General features: G+C 38.7%; 1 protein-coding gene and 1 pseudogene across 8 annotated transcripts in view; one reads left to right on the top strand and one right to left on the bottom strand.

The window, feature by feature from the left end:
- The window catches only part of LOC144610116 (progestin and adipoQ receptor family member 3-like), a 37,500-nt pseudogene extending 29,933 nt beyond the window's left edge, over window positions 1-7,567 (top strand). Inside the window, exons 6-7 of the transcript XR_013549396.1 lie at window positions 157-247; window positions 5,606-7,567. The product of XR_013549396.1 is annotated as a progestin and adipoQ receptor family member 3-like (transcript). The remainder of the gene's footprint in view (window positions 1-156; window positions 248-5,605) is intronic.
- A 358-nt stretch (window positions 7,568-7,925) lies between these two features.
- Window positions 7,926-23,261, bottom strand: part of LOC144610115 (AP2-associated protein kinase 1-like) — a 58,515-nt gene continuing 43,179 nt past the window's right edge. Inside the window, exons 14-19 of one of the 7 annotated variants that reach the window (XM_078428684.1) lie at window positions 19,580-19,737; window positions 18,264-18,380; window positions 17,899-17,988; window positions 15,221-15,247; window positions 14,101-14,202; window positions 7,926-9,592 (exon numbers count right to left, since the gene is read on the bottom strand). In XM_078428684.1, the coding sequence (XP_078284810.1) occupies window positions 8,493-9,592; window positions 14,101-14,202; window positions 15,221-15,247; window positions 17,899-17,988; window positions 18,264-18,380; window positions 19,580-19,737 (1,594 nt within the window). In that variant the 3' untranslated portion in view covers window positions 7,926-8,492. Of the gene's footprint in view, window positions 9,593-11,875; window positions 13,527-14,100; window positions 14,203-15,220; window positions 15,248-17,898; window positions 17,989-18,263; window positions 18,381-19,579; window positions 19,738-23,261 lie in introns of those variants that run through there. The other 6 variants (XM_078428685.1, XM_078428689.1, XM_078428686.1 and 3 more) reach the window with 6 other exon arrangements.

Here is a 23,261-nt window from a genome sequence, read left to right as displayed (position 1 = left end):
AATGTGTACAGAGGCAGGGGTTCCATTACCAAAGTGCTGGATCTTAAATATGTTAACCCTGGGTTAAAACCATGATATTCAAATATTGAATGAATGTTAAGTTTATCCAGTCATCATAATTATTTACACATCTTTGTAAATTTACTTTTTTCCTAGGTGTTTGCTCCCAGAGTGGGTATTATGTATCTTCTAGCAAGTTTGGCATTTCTGTTTTATTACAGTAAAGTACCCGAGAGGTACTTTCCTGGTAAGCCTTTTGTCTCTCTCCCTCTCCCATCCTCTCGTGCTCTCTCTATCTCTACTCTTTTTTTTCCCTTTTCGTCCCTCCCCTTTCCTCACTCTCCCTCTCACTTCTATTTATCTTCTTCCCACAGCAACTGTATTCATTATCTGTCTCCAATAAACTTATTTTCTAGCTCCTTTCATTTTTCTGAGAATTGATTGAAGTGTTTTGAGATTGCTTATGAAGGTACACTGGTTTAAATCTCCATTATTATCTTTTGTAACCTCTCCTTTGCACACTATGTGTGATCCCAGTTTGTTGGCATGCTGCTGATAATTTTTTTGATAGTCTCGATGTAACATTTTCATTTGGTAAAGATAGTGTGTAGATGCACGTTATTTTCTCCAGACAGCAGATTGCCTGTGTTCACATAATGAATATCTAAACACTGAAATCTTGGGCAAAAGAAATATTGAAATTTATTAACAAAAGATATATATTTTTATTGAAATCATTTGATTGTGAAAATAGGATTAGAAGGTACCCGTGTACGTATTTACCACTGCATTACCCATGCCACCTTTTTATTACATTGTTACTACATAATAACTGGATCACTGTAAATACAACTTGAACCCCTGTATCTCCTTGTGCACAATGTTTTTTTTACATTATTGCCTTTCCATCTCTTGCCTCTTCATTCCCAATTAAAATAATTTATTTTGTACATAAAGTACAGCCTAGATCAGCATTACTTTGTATAAAGATAGTCAGTGGGCCCATTCTGGGAATACAGCCTCTCCTCCAACACAGGTTGCCTTTGGCACGGGATATCTTGCTTTGGTTGTTCAATGGAAACGGTGTAGTTTTCTGTGCCTGGTCAGCAGTTTTGCACCACAGTACTAGTTGACTGTGTCATGGTACTTCCAGTGAATAGTGCTGGCCGGGAGGGACCAGAGAATTCACTGCCTGCCCGGCCTGCTGCAACTTAATTTAATGCTTGAACTATCATCTGTCTCCATTGAAAGCAAGTAAGGCAGACTATATTGGAAATAGTTATTTATACACCCTATAATGATTCTACTTTTTAAAAACCGAATGCATATCTTGTTGAAGTATTTTACAGAAATAAGCATCAAAATATATTCCCCTTCCTGGGAATGTATGCAAGTTGGCTAAAATAGTGATAACAATTCAGAAGTGCTGAATTAACTGCAGTGCACTTTAAGATGATGCAAGGTGTATATATTCCTCCCCTCCCCTTCCTATTTTTTCTTTTTCTGTGTTTCTTTTATTCTCGTCCTGTCAGTCCCATTTGCTTTCCCTTTTGCACATCCTGATTCAAACTGTCCCATTGACACTTCACTCCTGCTTGGGCTCTCTCTTCTTTCACCCTCTCCACTTCCTCACTCGAAGAGATGAATGTTGGCCTTGCCAGTAGCGCACACCCTGAAATTAAACCTTTATGTCGGGCTTTTGCTAAACTCTTCAAATATTAATAAACCGTAAGAATATTTTAAAAACTGAAACTCCTGGTTATGCCCACTTTGACTGCCTGGTGGTCTTCCATCATCTGGCTGGTGAAACAAAAACAAATTGTGCCATTTAAGATTTTAGCTCTTCTGCACTGATTTTATTCGTTTTATTCCTGTAGAAAGTAATCGTTAGATTCTGTTAGACAATCGGAGTGTGGTATGATACTGTGCCAGAGCAAAAGGGTCACAAATTGGGATCATAATACAAGAAGTTGGCACAGCGAGAAACCTGAATGATATGGTTGGCCTTCATCACAAGTATTGGAGTACAGGAGTAAGGATGAGACTACAGCTTATTGCTGTTGTACAGGGTTCTGATGAGACTACAACTAAATCATGTGGAAAGTATTTATTCACAAAATGCCGGAGTAGCCCAGCAGGTCAGGCAGCATCTCAGGAGAAAAGGAATGGGTGACGTTTCGAAACGTCACCCATTCCTTCTCTCCTGAGATGCTGCCTGACTTGCTGAGTTACTCCAGCATTTTGTGAATAAATACCTTCAATTTGTACCAGCATCTGCAGTTATTTTCCTACACTAAATCATGTGTGTCAGTTTTGCTCTCTTTAGGAAAGAATAGCTTAGTCTGGATATAATGCAGTGACAGTACAAGGCCATGTCCTAAGATTAATGCTCTTCAGACATGCTCCTAGATTTTAGGATAAGAGATTAGGCATTTACATGACAGAAAATGTTGGTGAGAACTGAAGAGGTCACTGCAATTCTTTCCTAAAAAAAGGTTCAACGGTCAGTTTATTGTCACATGTACCAATTAAGGCACAGTGAAAGTCGAATTACCATACAGCCATACTAAACAAAGAGGGACAAGACACACAACTACATAAAAGTTAACAAACATCTACCACAGCGTATTCCCCACATTCCTCACTGTGATGGAAGGCAATAAAGCAAGCTTCATCCTCTTTATTCTCCCGCGGTCGGGGCAGTCGAACTATCCGCAGTCGGGGCAGTCGAAGATCCTGTGGCTTGGAGCTCCCGAATTCGGACTCTAACCAGGGATCGCCAGCTCCACGATGGTAAGTCCGCAGGCTCCCGCGGTTGGAGCTCCCGAAGTCAGTCTCCAGCAAAGGCCGCGAACTCCTCGATGTTAGGCCGCAGTGTGGACGGAGATATGAAACGGGGAAAAAAATCGCATCTCCGTCGAGGTAAGAGATTAAAAAAAGTTTCCCCACCCCCACATAAAACAAGCTAAAGAACACTAAAACATACATTTAACACATACTTAAAAAAAGCAACAAAGGAGGAAGAGGCAGACAGACTGTTGGCGAGGCAGCCATTGCTGGCGCCACCCAGAGAGAGCAAGACTGACAAACATAATTCAGCTGTAGTCTCAACAGGCCCATGGAGAGAGAAACAAAGTTAATATTTCTTATCAGTGGCCCTTCATCAATGGTGCGAAGGTGAGAAAACAACGTGTGTTTTAAACTCCAGGGAGAGGGATGGAGAGAATGGTTAAGGCGTCTGTGAAACAATGTAGATTAAAGTTGTCAAGCTGACCGTTACTTTAAATACCAGCAACTCGAAAAAGGAAAACAAGCAATAGAACAAGTTGAAGCTGAGATATCCAGCAAAATTTATGGAGGCAAAATGTCAGCTGGTTAGTTGAAATTGTTGAATTTGGTATTGACTTGAGAGTTGTAGCATGTCCAGAGAGAAAATGAAATGCTGTTCCATGAGCTTGCACTTGGATTTGTTGGACAGGGTAAAGACAGGTCAGATTGAGAATTGACAGAAATTTAAACCCAGCATCTGCAGTTAGTTTTGCTCCAAAGACGTTTATAATTGTCAGGATGTATTTCTCCAGTCAGAGGCATGCGGGTGTTTGGAATGTTATGCTGCTTATTAATTTTTCAGGTTGAAGGCATTACTGATAAGGCCAGCGTTTATGTTCATGTTTAATTAATCTGAAGGAGGTGCTGGTGAGTCGCTTCCTTGAACTGCTGCAGTTCTTCCGATGAAGCTACTCCTGCAAGCCTGTTGGGTAGCTAGGGAGTTCCTAGATTTAGACCCAGCCCCAATCAAAGAATGCCCACATTTTTGCAAGTCAGGTTGATGTGCACCTTGGAGGGAAAACTGCAGGTGTTCCATCAGCTGACGCCCTTGTCATTTTGGTGGAAGAGGTTGGGAAGTGTTGCTGGAGAATTACAGATGAGTAACTGTTCAGTATGTTTTGTAAAGGTGAAGACTCTGTAACTATGGTGTGTGGTTGTGAATGGGTTGCCAATCGTGTAGGGTGGATTGCCCTGGATGATGTCAAACTACTTGAGAGTTGTTGAACACTGGGCAAGTGATGAGTATTTTATTGCATGCCTGACTTGTGCCTGAGCGATGGTGGAAGGCCTTGAGACATCAGAGGCAAATCAGCTGCTACAGTGACCCAGCCACTGACTTGTTATTTATGTGGTGGATCCGGCTAAGTTTCTGATCAGTGATGGTATCTGGGATGTTGACGGTGAGGGCAGTCTTGGTGATGGCAATGCCTTGGTTTTACTTGCTATTTATTAACCCATGCATGAACAGTGTCTCCATGTGGCTACTTGCAGTAGTCAACAGCTTCATTTACTGTGAAGTTTTAAATGGAGGGGAGCCCACAATGAATGAGATTCTGATGTGACTGAAGTCTTGTTTACCTTGAGTAGTAATAGATGCTCAATTGTTGAGTATATTGTAGGCTGTGAGAGGTTTGGGTTTCCGGGGAAATCGAGTGGTGCAGGGATGAGATGGTGAAGTGGAGCAGTAGAGTTAAGTTAAATGTTTCTTGTAGTTGTGGGGAGATTGCCAAACATTGGATATTTAGACAGGAGAATAGAATGGGGAGGTAGAAGCAAGGTGTATTTTGGTGGATGAATATAAGATATGCCCAATTGGTCAGTCAGACAAGCAGAGCAAATCAGTGGACAGACTGAATGGCGAGGAAGGAGACAAGTCAAATATCTAATTAATGGCAAGTATGAGTGTATGTAAGTAAAGTTCTAACTGGGGCAATTTAGCATAAAACAATGGTTAAGTTACAACATGAGTAAGGTGTGCTGGAATAGTTTTAAACATGCTGTTATATGAAGGACAGTAATAATTAGATGTGCATTTTAAAGATGTAGCTGGGGAGACCTTCTTCAACAAGAGAAACTTGAGAGATAATATTTTTCCAAAATATATTTTCAAATTTGTTCAGTGTTTACATCTGGTAAGGACATGTTTCCAAGCTAGGTAGAGGAACAGTGCAGTTACCGGATTGGTACTATGCCCATAGACTATTGATCGAGGGAGTTTAAATTTAAAGGATTAATAAAATCTGCAGTAAAAGCTGCCCTCAATTATGGTGACTATGAGAGACTTATCTTTTTTTATATTACTTCAACATAAGGGGCCATTGACACCAAGTTTTAGTCAACTCAACACTCTTGCATTAGACTCCTTCACCCACTTACTTCTCTTTAACCTATTCTTTCTTGCACGTCTAACTCTCAAAATCTCTTAACACCCACCAAACTAAGGGTAATATTCAGTGGCCAATCAACCAATGGACCCACATTTGGGATGTGGGGAAAAGGCAAAGCACCTGATTGAAACTCAGTCACAGAAAAGTGCAAACTTAACACAAACAGCACCTGGGTTGATGGAGTTAGGATTTATTTTGAATATTGTGATGAGAAATATTGTAGCATTTAATAACAATTTACTAAGAGCAATAATATTTGACAATCTTACAAGGGTGTATTTATCTTTGAAACTAAAATAAATGAAGCCTTGACTGCTTTGATATATCAATAATGTGGGTTAGTCCTTCCATTTCAGTGTTGCATTCTAACGAGGGTTCTTGTTTTCTAGGTGGATACTTGAATTACTTTGGCTGTAGTCACCAGTGGTGGCATTTCTTGGTAGTTTTAATGTTCTATTGGTGGCACCAGACTGCTGTGCATATAATGCATTATAGACATGAGCAGCCATGTCTAAAAATAAAGTAAACTTTAATTTAGAAGTTTTCCAGCATTGCCTGAAGAGGACTGCTTCCCTATTTTTTAAAAAGCAACAATCTGGCTAATTAACAGCCGAGTCTTCTAATCAACTGCATGATTGCCTTCTAATTTACTTTAAACTGAATGTGTCTCAGTCATGTGCTGTAGGTTTGAAGATTTGTACTGTGGTAAAGTCTGGTACCGTGATGCCTACTCAACGATTCCTCAGACTTATTGTTGCATGAAGAAGCCTTTCTAATAAGCCAAATTGTTGGCCACTTTTCTAACATTTGGATTGTGCCAGTATCACAAACTCAAGGTGCTGTAAAGGCAGCTGTGTTAAAATGCCTTTTAACAAAGTCGATGCATGTGTTTGTAAAATACAAAATGTATTTATTCCAATGTCTTTGCAGTATAATAATGCCTGCTTTGTCAGTTAGTTCACATTTTATAGAAATGATTTAATATGCACTATAACATGTATGCTGCAAATTTAATATGAGCAGGACAAAAGCAATTGTATTGCATGCAAAATAACAAGTTTACAATGCCTAACCCATGCCCCTCCCAAATAATATTTTCCTGATATTTAACCCATGATTACAAGTTTAAATAATTAAATCTGGTTTGGTGTGAGGTAATCAACTAATTTTGGAAAAATGTACACTGGATGTTCTAAATCAGAAGACCATAACTTTAAAAGTGTTTACAAAATAATGTGTAACAAATTTTAGGGAGAAGGAAAAAGGGGAAATCTAGTAAACTTTATTTTTTTAAATGGGGAAATCTCATGTGAATCTTTAGATAATCTACATCTAACAACATTGATGTAGAGCAGTTTTCAGAAATAGTGTCCTGGACAACATATGGTAAGTAACACTTTAATTTAAGGAACCATTTAATATACAGAACACATTTTCCCATGCAGATTAAGAGCAAGTGAACAAGAAGCTTAAATTGCTAAATGATTGCTACAAAGCTTAGGACATGTTTTAGTCCCTTGATATAGAAGTGCAAATTATGTTAATTTTATTAGAGTAATATAAAATAGGAATGTACTTGCACATCTTGAAACTCAATGCATTGGTCTTGTGCAATGTAAGACTGAATTTTCTCAGTGATATGGTTCTGGGGCAGGACAGAGCACTTCAATGATTAACAGTTTGGCCTGCTTAACTGCTACATCATTTTTCATTACATTATCGTGCCAATTTACTGTAAAAGTGCAGTTTAAATCTAATGCTATGCAAAATTGTTTTCTACAGAAATCAATTTAGAAAAATTCGTTGAATTGTGATGAAGCTCTTTTTAGATTTGTTGTATATAGCAGACCATTAATTATTGATTTGAGGATTCCTGCAGTAGTGGTTGTGCAGTTGTAATGGTCAAAACTCAAGTTCAGCACATCCATTTTGTCACTGCAGTCATGAAGAGAATTTTGATGTTTGTAGAATTGTGCCTGAATTTTAATTTTAGCTGTTAGTTTTTCCTCCAAACTAGTCTCTAAGTTGATTGTCAATATTCCTACAGAAGGCACATCACTTCTTTCTGCAAAAGTTATTTTTCTTCACACAGAACATATCTTGTATACTCTTCTCGTCATACTGAAATTTTGACATCAAAAGTGTAGAGATAGTTGTGCCCCATTATTTGTCATTTGTGTTGTATTGCAATGTTACTAGTGCCAAACATATTCAGCTATTGCAATTGGTCTGTTTGTCATTTTTCTTTGTTTCCCCAGGGTATTTGCTAATATGACATTTTTTTTGCTATACAAAGCATTTTGGTTTTTGATAAGAACATTGTTTTGAAAATGTTTATACTCCTGAATGTTGCATCTTCAATAAAAACCATTTGATGTTACCTTTCATATCTGCTGTTGTGTGGTAAATGGGTCATTATTTATCCTATGCTTAGCATGAACAAATTTTGGAATGTTTACCATTCTTGAATCTTTGATGAATTAAGTTAGCATGGATAACTAACCAGATTCATCACTACTGTGATCAAATGTTCAAGTTCAGATTTAATTTGGAAACTTGCATTCCACTAAATACATATTCACTCAACATAGCTCTGACAACAGCAAATCAGCTTTATTTCTTAAATTGCTTTATGTAAAACAAAATGTGAAATGCTAGCACACCAGAAGATATTTATAGCACAACTAATATGGAGCCATGGAAAAACAGTTGCAGTGTAATAGTAGCCCCAATAACTACACTAATTAGTATTTTTGCTTTTACTTACCATAACCAAGGGCTGATCTTCACCTGTCACATTTAAATTACCATGACTTGGTACATTATTAGAAATGGTGGTAGGCTAGGGAGGCTTAGTGAGGCAATGTGGTAAGTAAAGGCCATGCGCAGTAGAACAGGGTTAAAAAGGGCCATTAACGCTTAATGTAGAGGTAGGCAGATCTCAGATTTAATGAGTTAGAGATGAAACGGTAATGCACAGGATGCAGGGCAGCAATCACAACAAATGAAGAGTTGAATCTGGGCATGACAGGAATGTGAAGTTAAAGCAGACAGCATGAGGTAGAGAAGCAGAGCTGATGATGTTTATGATTGTCAGATAACGATGGAATACTTAATTGTAAAGAAACGTACATATCTGAACCTGCCTAATTTTTAACTCACTGTTCTATACTGGATAAATAACAGGCACACTTAACCTTTTTCCAAGGTTCAGTCAAAGTACAATGTCAGATGGGCACTGCCATTTTTACTTTTTGGGGCATATGTTTGAGTATTCTATAATCCCTTCTTTGGGAAAGGTGCTGCAGAAAATGGATCATCATCAGTGTGTGGTGGTGAACTTGAATGTACAATGCACTTCGCCTGAGACAGGCCACCAGATTGCAGCTGCCCCACGGTCCAATTTTGTTTGTCTGAATCCATTTCACTATTGCTTCCCAAGTATTTAGAATAGTAACATTGATTAAAAGGATTTAACACAGAAGCTTCTGAAAATAATTCAGTTCTATGATTCATTAAATGACAAACATCCTTGGAGCTGTAATCCTCTGATAGTTCTTTCTGTCCTACTTTGCTTGTATCATAAGTCATTCCTCTTCCACTTGACTGCACACGTTCCCTTAAGCTAGTAGTTTTGGTCAATTTCAAGTGGCAGGTTGCAACAGAGGACCTTGTATTTTCAACTGATACCTCTTCAAACAGAATGTGGCTGGATACATCCATTTGTTCCAAATTAGTGGGTTGCATGGGTTCAAGCTGAGCTGATGGTGTTTTATTTCCAGATGGTGTATTTATAACAATCTGAAGATCAGTATCATAGTCTATCTTAACTGTAAATGGGGCATTTTTAAATACATCTATTTCCTGGTTACCAGCTCCATTATATGTTTCAGCAGGTGAATTGGTTGCTTTAAAAGGCCGTGTCTTTGTTTCCAAATCTGTGGTGGAATTCTGTAAATCTTCAAAGTCTTGAATGTTGGAAGTAGAATCAGATAATTGCATTTTACACAACGTGTGATCACCTACAGAAAGCATTTGGGTGGTATTCTCTCCTTGCCCCGTAAGCAAGGGTAGATCACAAGTGTTTAGGTTTAGATCAGGATCCAGTTGAAAGTCAGTTAGTGTAGCAGTGGCTTTTTCACAACCTTCAAATTGGCTTATCTCATTAGATTTATCTTCCTCATCACTGCTGTGAAAAGTCCCTGTAGATGAAGCAAAGTCACTTGAATGTTCCTCAGTAAGTGATGCTGATAAACAGCGTCCTATAAAATGCACCATTTCGCCACAACTCAGTTCAGTTCTACGCTCTGCCATATCTCCCACAACCGGTGGCATGTTCTGATTTGTATGTTTCACTGAGACTATACTGCCACAGCCTGAAAATTGGGAGAAGGACACTGAGTAAGAGTTGACTTGGAAAGGAAAACAATTGTAGATGTTCAATATAATAGATTTGCATACAATTCAAGATAGAATAGTTTAATTTCCTTCACTATTCAGAAAATAAAGCAACAATAGTGAAGGAAATTGAAAATAGAAAAAATGTAGATATTCATGCATTGACTGAAAGAGCAAGTAACATTCACAGCATTACTCCCACCAAATCCCTCACCATGAACATTCAGAGGGGCAATAGAAAAGGTAAGTCACGCTTACCTTTCAACTAACCAAGATGCAGGACAACGCCACAGGAGATCCTTCTTCCCTGTGGCTATCAAACTTTACGACTCCTCCCCCTTCTGTCGGGGGGGGGGGGGGTAGACTGAGACCCCCTCCCTCTATCTTTGCACATCCCCAAAGCCTTTCCACAGGTCACTTTAATCACATGTATTTTGTGTTTTTTATGACTTGGCAAATTAATTTCCCTCCTGGGATAAATAAAGTTATCGTATTGTAACCAAACCTTTTCCACCATCTACAAGCACACGGTAGAGCTGTAATGGAATACTCTCCACTTCCCTGGATGTGTGTGCTCAAATAACTCAAGACATCACTTCCACTATCTAGGGCAAAGCATCCCACATGGTTAGCAGCTCATCCACTGCCATACAATCAGTCTGGGTCATCCCATTACTGGTGCTGCAGCGATTCAATGTTGAATGATAATCACTGCGATGAAAGATCAATTAAAGTAGTGGCATAAAAATATTTTACGTCATTGCCATTTCTTGGGACTTTAGACAGAATTTAAAATCCTTTAGAAAGTAGTGTTCAATAAGTTACATTTAAGTACAGTACCTATAGATATCAATACAGCAGCAATTTCCCACAAGGAAAGAACCCTCAATGATCAGCACAACAATCCATCTTTGGTAACTGCAGGGGAAATGTTGGCTACAATGACTCTATTGTTCTTTGAATTGTGTTGTAACATTTAACATCCAGATTCCAAGAGAAGTTGTAAACAAGGCCTTGGTTTTAACATTATGCTGAAGGATAGCACTGCTGCCACTATAATCAGCAAACTTAATGATATGCTTTTGTCAAGTGGATTTTAAAATTCAAGCCTCATCAACACAGCCAAATTGAAATGCTGACTCAAGAAAAGGCACATCAACCACACTTGATTAAATACACTAGAATTTGTACTATTTGAATGTAATATATTCAGGTCAAGTTGCTAGGTTAGCTTTTTCCTCGTGGAAACAAATTGTGGGACTACTTGGCGTTATAATTAATTGTAGATAGCATCTGCTTTGGGCAATGTGAACCTTTACCAGTCTTTTTATTTCTATTTAATCTTCCTTGGAAATTCCAGAATACAGAATCAAATCAGTTTGAAGAAAAACACAGGACGCTCAGAAACTACTCAAGAGCAATTTGCTGTTCTGTTTGATTAAAAAAAAAAAAATGAATGCCACACATATAAACCTTAATGGATTGATCAAGATAACTGGTTCATTTTGAAAAAATTGTCAAGATGTTACAATATATATTTTAAAGTTACATTACCTGACATAAATGATCAGCTTAGGAGTGGTGCTCTGGATGCAATCCTGCAGAATCTTATTAACAAGGTATATGGGAGATTTTGTATGTCAGGTGAACATATGTTATGGGCGAGACAACTTTCTATAAGGTAGCATTTGGATCCATTTTTACATTCCCCTCAATATTATGATTTCAAAGTATCAATGCAATTTCTCTTCTTACTTCAGTCCTTTAATTGACAAAGTTCAAACATTTTTTTTTCTCTCAGGAGAGCAAATGTCTTTTGTACTGAAATAAAATAGCCCAGTTAAACTGTTTGGTACTAAATGCATGTTGAGACCTGGAGCATTTGTAAGTTGCCAAGCACACTATTCCAATTTGGACTGTGTTGACAATGCTTCGTTGCTATTTGGTCAAAAGTCTGGAATTCCTTACACACCAGCATTGGTGTCAAATATGCTCAGGACATTGGATTGAGTTGTCCAAGGATAATGAATGTTGAACTTATTAGCAAATCCCATAGAGAACTAATTAAAAAGCTAAAATACTCCCAAGATGATTGATTCCAAAAGGAATAGTATCAGTGCTGCCAAAATCAAATTCACTAAAGATGCATAGCTCGCATTCAAATTATAAAAAGCATAACTCCATAACTAAATTATTTTTAAACAAGCATCAGTAGCATACAAAAATAAAACAGAAAACAATTTAATGTAAATGTGAAACGGTTTAAATTTATTTACAGTATTTTAAATAATCATGTTATAATCATTCATTGGTTGCAGTCATTCATCACTAGGTGGGACATTAAAAATAATTAGAGAAACAACACAACTATTCCAGTAATGGCTGCTTGGAAGCCAATTACCTCCCAGATTTAAACACAATGAAAAATATAGTGCACAGGTTAATATTCTGAAATCCCTGTCAACACAAATCAATTTATTAAATAGTCAACATTGCGCATAGAGATGCATACTAACAGTCCTCACATTAGGCATTAGAGACATCAGGAAAGTATCTATTCCATCATTATCTTCATTCTGTTGGAAATGTTTATGGGCAGCTTAGGGTTTGTAAATTTATTTTTGCTATATGTATATTTTAAATTAGTAAAGTTACCCATGACATTAGGAAGCAGCTCACCACCCGATTTAGATACACATAACCTGGTTATTTAGATGATTAATCTTCTATTTTGGTGTTTGTTCACAGCTATGATAGTTAATAATAATTATGAAATGTTAATCATTGTTGATTCTTACTTTTTTTATTTTTAAAAGCTTTAGTGAAAAATTGAACCACTTAACCACTTCTAAATCTACTGGATCAAATTAGAACCCAGATTCCACACACTAAACGGAAGGGAAATTATTTCCTTTCTTTTCTCATTGAACAACTGTACAATCTATTCAGTCTAGTTACACCCAAGCCCTTCATTAATGTGACTACAAACAGAATTCAAAAAAGCAGAATTAGAAATCGTGAGCATATAAACAGAGGCATTTTAGAAATTGAACTGATCACCATAGTTAGACATCTTTCGTAGAAAATAGTGCTTCACTGCAAATAAAAGGCGAATTTTAAATCAAACGCTGACCTTTCATACTTACTGCTGCCTAGCCCTGCGTGGTTGTATGGCAGTTCACTCGTATGCCTGCACATTACTGAAAACAGGCCTCGCAAGTTAAGAAATAACTAAAGGGAATTAAAATGAACTGGCTAAATAGGTGATATCCTGGTATCTACATTCAATTTGTACGTTTTTAAAAATAATTTGTTTCTTAGCAGCAAAAATTAAAATCAAGTAACTTAACAGAAAGAGATAAAATCAAAAATGCTCAAACAACAAGAACATAGCTCTTGTTCTTCCACAACAAGCTCATTTCCAAATCCATTGATCATTCTGCAAAAGTAAAGGGCACTGCAGCCATGTAATAACATACAAAGTTCAAAAATGCTGAGGTATATCGAGCCAAGGTCCTTCAGGGTAACGTTTCAACACAAGAGGATTTCAGCAGGTTTTGAAAATTGGAAGAATGTCCAAGTTGTTTTTCTAGTATATGCATATTAAAGGCGCACAGGCAGATGGAAGATTAAGGAAAGCCTTGATGGAACAGTCTTTTACTTTTAGTAGCATCTCCATTGCATCTTGTTACAATCATGTCCTTGGTGTTGCTTTCAACGGAGATAATGCTACTGATTTTGCCATGCTTTCTTTGGATTGAGGTTTCTACTGCAGGGTTCAGGTCATTTTAATGCAGATAGTTTATTGGGAGTGTCATTAAAGGTCTATCAGCTGATCCACAAGGAGTAAAGATCTAGCTAAACCAGGAAGACCGTTCTCTGAACTCCCACTGCGGTTCTTTGAATGATCACCTGGAAAAGTAAAAAATATTTAAAAACTTTACTAGATTATTTCAGTGCAAAATATGGCTGGATTTTGTGATTGATTTCCCCAAGTACACTCACATCACTAGCAAAGAAATCTTTAATTGAGCAGAGGGAGTGGTCATGTGGTGAAAATCAAAATGGAATATAAAGATGCTGACCAGAGAGAGAGGAAGAAATGGCAAAAGAGGACTGAAAGATGGAAGAGAAAATGAACACTGATACTGAATTTACAAAGTACTGTGGTAGATCAACAATAGCTCTAACAAGATGCAATATCCTTTGGTCAACCTATATAATTAACACCATTTCTTTTTCATTAATAGCAATAGCTTTGCAAAATCCTCCTTTCTAAAAAAACACTAGTATTTTGATTTAGGTAACCTTTAGGTACATGGTTATTGTACCTCAAACAATAATAATCAAAACATTTTCTACGCTTCTGGATGAGTATATTCTGGGTTTCTTATGTACATTTTTCCTTATTACCTCAAAAATAATGTGTCCAGTGTTTATCATATACTCCATATATAAAATCAAATCAGCTGGCTTTTCCTCTTACCAGTTTGATTAGAAGACCTAGCAGGGTTAAAAGGGTCAGTGTTGTCAACTGAAGGAGGAAGAATTCTGGGATTTGAAACTGAAATACGCCCAGTAGAGTTATCTGAGAAGGTGCAATAGGAATAGCAGAGGAAAAAACATGAGGAGTCAGGTGAGGCAGCAGGACAGAAAAGTCAATAATACAGCAATAGTACATGCAGGACAAATATTAATTTTACAAAAAGTTAGTGTTTAGCAGAATTTAACAAAAATTGTTATAAATCCAAGTAACAGAATTAAGGTCATATGTGATCCAGGTCTATTACAGAAAAGTTACCACAATGGTCTATTATGGGAAAGTAGCCCAAAGCATCTGTGTAATTATTACACTTTATTTTTCTGTATGAAATTTCTCTACAAGTGTGCATAAACAATTTGCAATTGAAATTTAGACCCAAAAAACATCTAGAAAAGTTCATTATTGTTAATCAACAGATTCATTCAATTTTTAACAAAATTTCAAGAATGTAAACAAAGGGAATTCTTCCAGTTAAGATAAGGAAATCAATATCCAGTCACAACAAATATGATTTGGTTTAAAGCTTGTGGACTCACTTGCAGAGAACATTTAGCCACCGAACGACAATGAATGAACAACTTGTATAAATGGAATAGCACTGAAGCATTTCTGTTTTGTGGTGACATTGTGGCAACTTTTCTATAATTGTCAACTATGGGCAGCTATGCAAAATTTTGTACAGGACTTTTGCTCATTATTGGGGTAGGGCATGTTCTTCTGAATATATATGTGTATCATACATGGAGTCAGCAATTAGACCTGTCAAATCATCTACCAATTTTAAGAGTTAGGACTCAAACTTTGTAAACAATTATACTGCAGCACGTTTATGGTTTTATGCAAAAGAAAAAGTAGTATTTTTCTCCCAAAAGAAAATTGAAAAATAAATATATTCTGGGTGAATACAATATTGAAAATTCTAACCACAATTATGGTTTTACCACAGTCAATGTATTATAGTATATGCATTAAACATTCTTTGGAATGCATGTCATGCAGTTTGAATCATGCTGATATTCCAATTTTATTATATTTTACACAATAAGACAAAGAATCTCCTTACCATTCCCAAAACAAATCAGCAGGTCAACTGTTTGACAGCAGAAATAAAATTTTAAGAAATGTATTAAACCTTCAGCATGATACACAAAACATCTGTACATTATGTGTAGTCACTCCTAGATTAACAAGACAATTTTAGCCCAACTCAAGATTTTTCCCACTTCTTTACCATGGCATCATACAAATGTAATCATGCCTTGCTCTCTCATTTACCTGTCCTTTATATGTTATTGAATAATGTTATTGATTAATGTCTCGAGGTGCAGTACAACTCTGATAATCCAGTCACCACCTTCTCTTTGAACTGATCAGAGCCCCGTTTCTTATGTTCCTTTTAAACAACAGTGGACCTTGCATGTAGCACACCCTGTAAACTCTTTAAATTTTAAAGTTTGGAGATACAGGTCCTTCGGCCCACCGAGTCTGCACTGACCAGCCCCGTACACTAACACTATCCTGCACACTAGGGACAACTTTATAACTTACAGAAGCCAATTAACCTACAAACCTGTACATCTTTGGATGTGGGAGGAACCAGAGCACCCAGAGAAAACGTGGTCACAGAGAGAACACACAAATTCCATTAGGGCGGCACCGTGGCACAGTCGATATGGAAAATAGTATAGATACACAAAGAGCTGGAGTAACTCAGCGGGACAGGCAGCATCTCTGGAGAGACGGAATGGGTGACGTTTTGGTTCAGAAGAAGGGTCTCGATCTGAAACGTCACCCATTCCTGCTGCCTGTCCCGCTGAGTTATTCCAGCTTTTTGTGTCCATCTTCGGTTTAAACCAGGATCTGCAGTTCCTTCTTACACATGGAAAATAGTATGGTGGTTCCAATAATATTTTCAAATGCTTTTGAAAATTTATAAACTCCCATGTTTATAAGGAAACAGACCTTTCGGTCCAACTTGTCAGTGCTGACCAAGATGCCCCATCTAATCTAGTGCCTGTGCTTGACCCATAGTCCCCTAAATCTTTTATATCCATGTACTTGTCCAGATGCCTTTTAAATGTTGTTATAGTACCTGACCATCACACAAACCAACCTCCTTTCCATCTACACTTCTTGTTGCCTCGCCAAGGCCACCAGCATAATCAAGAACCAGTCTTATCCTTGTAACTTCCTCCTCTCCCCGTTCCCAATGGTACAGAAGTTTTAAAACACACAACTTCAAATTCAGAGATTTTCTTCCAGCTGTCATCAGGCAACTGAATCATCCTTCATACCAGCTAGAGTGCAAGCCTGGCCTCCCATTCACTTCTTTGGAGACCTTCAAACTATCTTTAATCACATTTTATCTTGCACTAAATGTTGTTACCCTTTATCTATATACTGTGGACGGCTTGTCTGTAATCATGTGGACTTTGCTTTAACTGAGTAATCATGATACAAATCAAAAAAGCTTTTCACTGTACCTTGGTACTTGTGACAATGACTTAAACCAAATAAGCTACAATACGGTACTTTAAAGGCCTGGGTGAGGTCGACCAAGATTATTTATAATACCCTGCTGTCTACCTTTTTGGATGAAATTTGTGAGACGCAAACTCGAAGCACAAAGCCAACACTGACTATCCCAAATCTACCTTCATAGGTTTTGAGACAACTACCATCTCAACGGTAATGCAGACAATCCCCATTCACTTTCCCGAGTTCCCTTGTCTTTCTCAACAGTAAAAACAGAAAATATATTCACCAAGAAACTCACACATCACCTGAGGCTCTACACATCGATGCCCACTTTGGTCTTTGAAGGACTCCATTTTCTCCTGAGTCACTTAATTTGCCTTGATATACATACAAAATCTCTTTGGTTTCTCCTTAATCCATTCTGCCCAAATGATCTCGTCCATTTTTCTGCCCCAACTGCAGTCCTGCATCCCCTATACACCCCCAGTGATTCCAGCTGCTTGTACCTCACCCGTGCCCGTTTCTTTCTGACCAGAACCTCAATATCTCTTGTATTCTAGAATTCTCACTCCTTCTCCTATTCCTGGCATCCTTGCCTTTCACTCTAACAGGAACTTGCAGATTTTGAACTCTCAATACCTCATTTTTAAAAGCCTCCCTCTTGACGGACATCCCTTCGCCCGCAAGTAACTTATTTTCACTCGACTCTTGCAAGCTCCTGTCCAATACTATCAACATTCGCCTTATCTCATTTTGGAACTTTAGGACCAATTCTGTCCTTTTCCTTAACCAAGTAATAACTAATAGATCTAACGGTAACTGGTTCCAGAGTGCTCCCCCACTTGCATCTCAGTCACTTGTTCTGCCCTATTCCCAGCAGTAGGTTAGGCTTTGCCCTCTCCCTAGTCGTGCCCTCTATATCTTACCTGATAGCCTTCTTGAACAGACAAATTGCACCCCATCTAAGCCCTCAACACTAGAGTAGGCCCAGTCTACAGAAAGGAAAGTTAACATTTTCTACCCTAATTACTATTATTCTATCAACTCTCTGCAATATCCTTGCATATTTGTTCCTTTAATTCCCGTTGACTGTAGGCCTATATTACAATGCGCAACATTAAGTTTGTCAAACACTCAATGAATATGTTTCATAAACTAAATATTCACTTATTCTATATCTGTAGAATGCACAGATTATGAATTTACTGAAGCACACCTTTTTCAAAGAAAATAAAAAGGTTGCTGTGATTTACTGATCCTTACCTGGGAAGTTAGAGAGTGGCACATGTATTAAAGGATCAGGAATAGCTGCTGATGAACTAGAGTCTATAGTTTCCATTGATATTTTAGCTTCTTACAAAATAGGAAGAAGGAAAATAGTGTAAAGAAGTGGTAGAGAGAATTACGTGATTTCAGTAGGCATGCTGCATATGTGATTAGACTTAGATTAAAGATTTGATACAATTCATTCAAAAGCTTTTATGAGCTCAGAATCTTCGACCAAATTAATTCAACATGACTTTAAAAAAAATACAGATTTGTAAATATAAAAACCGATTTGCAACCAAACAATGGCTAAATCGTAAGAGTCCACAACAACTAATTAATCATACAATTTAAATACAAACCTGCCCCAGATGCAAAAGGTGAAGCCCCAAACATATCTGTTTGTGGCAAAGCCAGGCCAGAGTGAAACCCTGGAGCTACATTGTCAGATGGCACTTTCTTCGGTTCTGCAGCTTTACCTGTCAGGACAGTTTTAATGCAAGTGATTAGTTACTGTGGATCACTCTTGATTCCTATTTTAAAAAGAGAGGCTGGTGAGATTTCAGTGAATTGGTAACATAGCTAAGTGACATTTCTACACTCCCACCTTATTGCCGATGTACTTGAGATGAATCTCAGTCAAGTATTGAAGGTTTACATGTGTTGTTTAAATAACTCCAACGACTTACTGGGTTTTTCTGCAAATCAGCAAGGCAATGTACTTTCAGGAGACTTTACAGTGAAAGCATTCTTAAAATTGCTGCACTGAGAAACTTTCAAATCAGGAAAGCAAACCTGACGTTGTATCATGAACAATCTGGATGTACAACACAAGTAGATAGTGTGGTTAAAAAAAAGCATATGCCTTGCTTGCCTTTCATCAGTCAGGCATCTCGTATAAAAGTTGGGAAGTCACTGCAGCGGTATAAAACTTCAGTTAGGCCACAGTTAGAGAATGTGTACAGTTCTCGTCGCCACATTACAGGAAGGATGTGGAGGCTTTGAAGAGGGTGGAGTAGAGATTCACCAGGATGTTGTCTGGTTTGGAGATTATCAGTTATAAGGAGAGGTTGGACAAACTTGGACTGTTTTTGCTGGAGTATTGGAGGCTCAGGGGTGAGCTGATAGAAGTTTATAAAATTCCAAGAGGCATAGAAATAGTAGATAGTCTTCTTTCAAGAGTGGATATGTCAAATACAAGAGAGCACAATTTTACGATGAAGGGAAAAGTTTAAATGAGATGAGCCGTTTTTTTTGTAAGGTGCTGGCAAGAGATATGGTAGAAGCAGATATAATAGCAACATTTAAGATGCATTTTAGATAGGCATGAACAGGCAGGGAACTGAGAGCTACAAACAATGTGCACACAGACAGCATTAGTTAGGTTGACACCATGGTTGGGACAAACATGGTAGGCCTGTGCTGCACAGTTTTAAGTAAAGAATACATCAATCCACTTTGAAAATGTCCACCCCCAGTAAGGAAACTCAGTTTAACTGAAGATGGCAAGCCACCAAATGAAGCTTATAACATAAACCATGAATAGTGCCATGACTACCCAATGTAGTACTCATGGTTCATCTGCCCTGTGGCACGCAGAGGACAAGGAAATGTCACCTGAAGCAATTTGTGAAGCCCAAACAGAATGCCCTACCTCAGAATTACAGAACACACCCACCCTTTCGTAGCTCAGTAAACTCTTTATCTAGAAGTTCCTCTGCTGTTAGCTTAGAAAAATTGTCATCACCGAATGGATTCCATGTGGAGATATCTGGTGGATTATAAATATCTTGCTGTGAAGTTCTGGGTGATCCTGCAGGACTAGTGGATGCTGACCTACAATAGAAGAATCCACATTAAAACTGTAGAAAATACAGGAATCTATGGCTCTATAATAAGAGATTTGCCCATACAAATATTCATTTATTTACAAACATGCAATTTACAAATGTTTGCTTTCACACCACTGTCACTTTGGGGTACTTCTTCAATTTAAAGCTTTTTCATTGTTACAAAAGGTACATTGCTTCTTGTTTTCCAGGAACATATTCCATTCAGAATTCAAGAATTGGCTGTAATATACACCTCAAAAAGCAAAGGTAATGTCCCAAAGTGGAAACTTAAGTTCGTAATCTGGGTGCACAGGGCATCATTGAAAACCAAAGTTATCACCTACTAATTTCTCACTTCACAAAAGCATAATTTTGTAAAATCAAAGTGAAATACTAGCCTTAACTTTGCAGTAGCAAAGAAGGGAACACCATCAGTTTTGCCACAGACATTATTTCTTGCAACAACAGCAAATATGGGATTTTTGCACATGTATGTGAGGAATCCTAACCATGCTTCCTATGATCCAGCATGCCCTAAAGGTGGTGCTGTCTGCAGCCTTCGCTGCTGTAGACATATTCTCTTACGACGTAGGTCATCTGCCAACTCCCAGAGCATTTCTGTACAATTCCATCAATCCCTTTGCCAGACTAAACCTTTTGTTTTTCTCTCTCTTCAATTGTTCCACTAAACCTCAACAAGGGCAATTTACAGTAGCCAAATAATCTACCAACCAGCTTGTCTTTGAGATTGGAAAGAAATCTGAGCACCCTGGGGAAATTCTTGCAGTCTTAACAAGTACATGCACATTCTACACAGACAGCAGTGGAGCTCGGAGTTAATGAACGTTGCTCTTTTCAATTCTGTGCCACAGTACCCATGCACCTTTTCGCTATTGAATTCATTTGAAAGTACATAAATTGAGGCTTTTATGAAACTTTCATGGGGCTTTTTATGAATCTTTCTGCCACATGAAAGAGTCTCCATTTTTCAATGTCAGCATCTCAACTCAAGTCAAAGAAGCCATAACAATTCAATCACTGCATCAGAAAAAGGGGGCTAAATGGATCAAATTGAAACACTGGTTCATTTGCTATTAAGCATCACTCGAGTCTATTCTGCAGTGGTTTCCAAGATAAGCAGAGCCTGTTGTGTTTGGGTGGAGATGACAAAGGTGTGAAATCCCCTCATTAATTTTACATCTAGATACTCAAGGTCTAAGTGAGATTTTAGTAACTAACTAATTGATAATTATTGCCTAGCCACCTGCACTCATAAACAATATGCTCTGGTGAACAGTAATGTGTTAATATTTAAAAACAAGCGATTTTCACCTTTATAATATTTACAACATTTCAGATCCTTTCAACAATGCATACATTTAAATCATTATTTAGATCTCTGCATGTTAAAATAGTTATTAGAAAATGTTTTCTGCTTTTGTGTGACAAATCTACCAATTGATGACATCCCAGTTGCTGGATACAGGTAAACACTTTGAATAGTCTTATAAATGGCCAATCTTTAGAGGAATGGTGATGGAATTCCTTCACCAGAAAGTGATTTCACATCACAGACTAGCACAATTGCTGGCCCATTGTACTACAAGTTGTCTTCAACAGTGCATCCAAATTGATTTTGCAGAAAACAAAATCTATTTCAATTAATATTACAGTAAACCCTTGTTATAACAGACCACTGGTGTGCGTTATTGCCGATTGTCCGCCTTAACCAAAATGGCGGCACTGCCCTAGCAGCTGCGGCTCACCTGAGGTCCATTTGTTTTTGTGTTTTTGTTGGGTTTTTTTTGGTCTTAATTGTAGTTGTGATGTGGTGTTTTTGTGTTTGTGTACTATGTGTGTATGTGGGGGGAGGGGGAAACTGTAACATTGTAAATATGTGTCCCTTCCGAACGGAGACCCGACCTTTGTTTTCTGGGTGTTGTCTCCGTTCCTGCTGCGGCCTACCATCGGCCCAACTCCTGGAGCTGTCGGCCTCCAGGGCTCTGGTTCGCAGAGCCCGCGGATCGGACTTACCACCACCGGAGCCGGCCGTCTTCGGAGGCAGGCTCGGGCCGCGTGGATGCCGACATCGGGAGCTCCGGCAGCGGCAGCGGGTTCGCCCACCCCGGATCGCGGGGCTTGGGTCGCGGACATTTCACCGTCCGGCGCGGCCCAAGATATGCCGCGGGATATTTCTCTGCTGGGCGGGGGCTTCAATGTCGGGAGCCACGACCGCCCCGACGTGCAGCAACAGCGGCAGCAGCGTGTTCGCCCGCCCCGGATCGGACTTATCATCGGCGGAGCCGGCCGTCTTCGGAGGCTGCGGGAGCGGGAGCGGCTGCGACGCGACGCGCCTTGGGCTTGGCCCGCTGTGGACCGTCCGGTGCGGCCTGCAACCACAACAACCTGACTGCGGGCGAGGACAGCGGGAGAAGGGAAAGACATTGTGGCCTTCCATCACAGTGAGGAGAGGACTGGAGGAGACTCACTGTGATGGATGTTTCTTTGATGGATGTTTCTTTTTTTGTGTGTTTTTGGGGTTGGGTGGTTTGAGTGCCTGTTTGATGCTTTTATTGTTGGACTGTTTTTTTGGGGTTGTGTAATTTGAATGCCTGTTTAGCGCTTTTATTGTTGGACTGGGGGTTTTGGGGTTGTGTGATTTGAATGCCTATTTAATGCTTTTATTGTTGGACTGTGTTTTTGGAGGTTTTTGGGGTTGGGTAATTTGGGTGCCTGTTTAGTGCTTTTATTGTTGGACTGTGTTTTTGGGGGTTTTTTGGGGGTGTAATTTTGATGCTTATTTAATGCTTTTGTTGTTGGACTGTGGGTGATTGAATTAACATTTTGTTCAAGATGGCCGCGCCGTTGTGTTTGGCTGCCTGCCACTGTATGTTTCTTTTTTTTTTTTCCTAGACAGATGTGCAGCACTTTGGTCAACGTGGGTTGTTTTTAAATGTGCTATACAAATAAATTGACTTGACTTGACTTGACTTGACTTAACCGAGTAAGGTTTTATTATTGTGTGCAGTTGAAACAAAGAACTGCAGATGGTGGTAAATACACAAAAAGGCACAAAGTGCTGGAGTAACTCTGCAGGCCAGACAGTATCACTGGAGAACATGGATATATGATGTCGGGACCCATCAGGCTGAATCAGTCTGCCAAGTTACTCCGCACTGTGTTGTTTCACCTTAAAAATAGGGGCTGTCACTAGGGGCTACAACGTGTGCCGCAATAGCAACTGCCTCAACTGGATCCTGAGGTGGGTGAAGGGCGCGCTGGTGCACCTTGCCAACCAGGAGTGGCTGCAGTTGCTGGGGCTGGAAGTGGCCAGTGAGGTGGTGCAAGCTGGCGGTGTTATTGGCAGGTCCATCCATGATAAACAAAATCAGTTATAAAGAGGTCTGTTAAAACAAGGGTTTACCGTGTTGTTATTTATAACATTTGTGCTGCAACATTTGAGATTGGATTTTTTTTTAAAAATCTGTAACAGCAAGTCCTTTTAGTGCTAGCATTTAATTCCAATGC

The sequence above is a fragment of the Rhinoraja longicauda genome, chromosome 35 (assembly GCF_053455715.1).
Source record: "Rhinoraja longicauda isolate Sanriku21f chromosome 35, sRhiLon1.1, whole genome shotgun sequence".
Taxonomy (NCBI): Eukaryota; Metazoa; Chordata; class Chondrichthyes; order Rajiformes; family Arhynchobatidae; genus Rhinoraja; species Rhinoraja longicauda.
The sequence above is the reverse complement of the archived record's forward strand: the minus strand, read 5'-3'. Positions and strand labels throughout refer to the sequence as shown.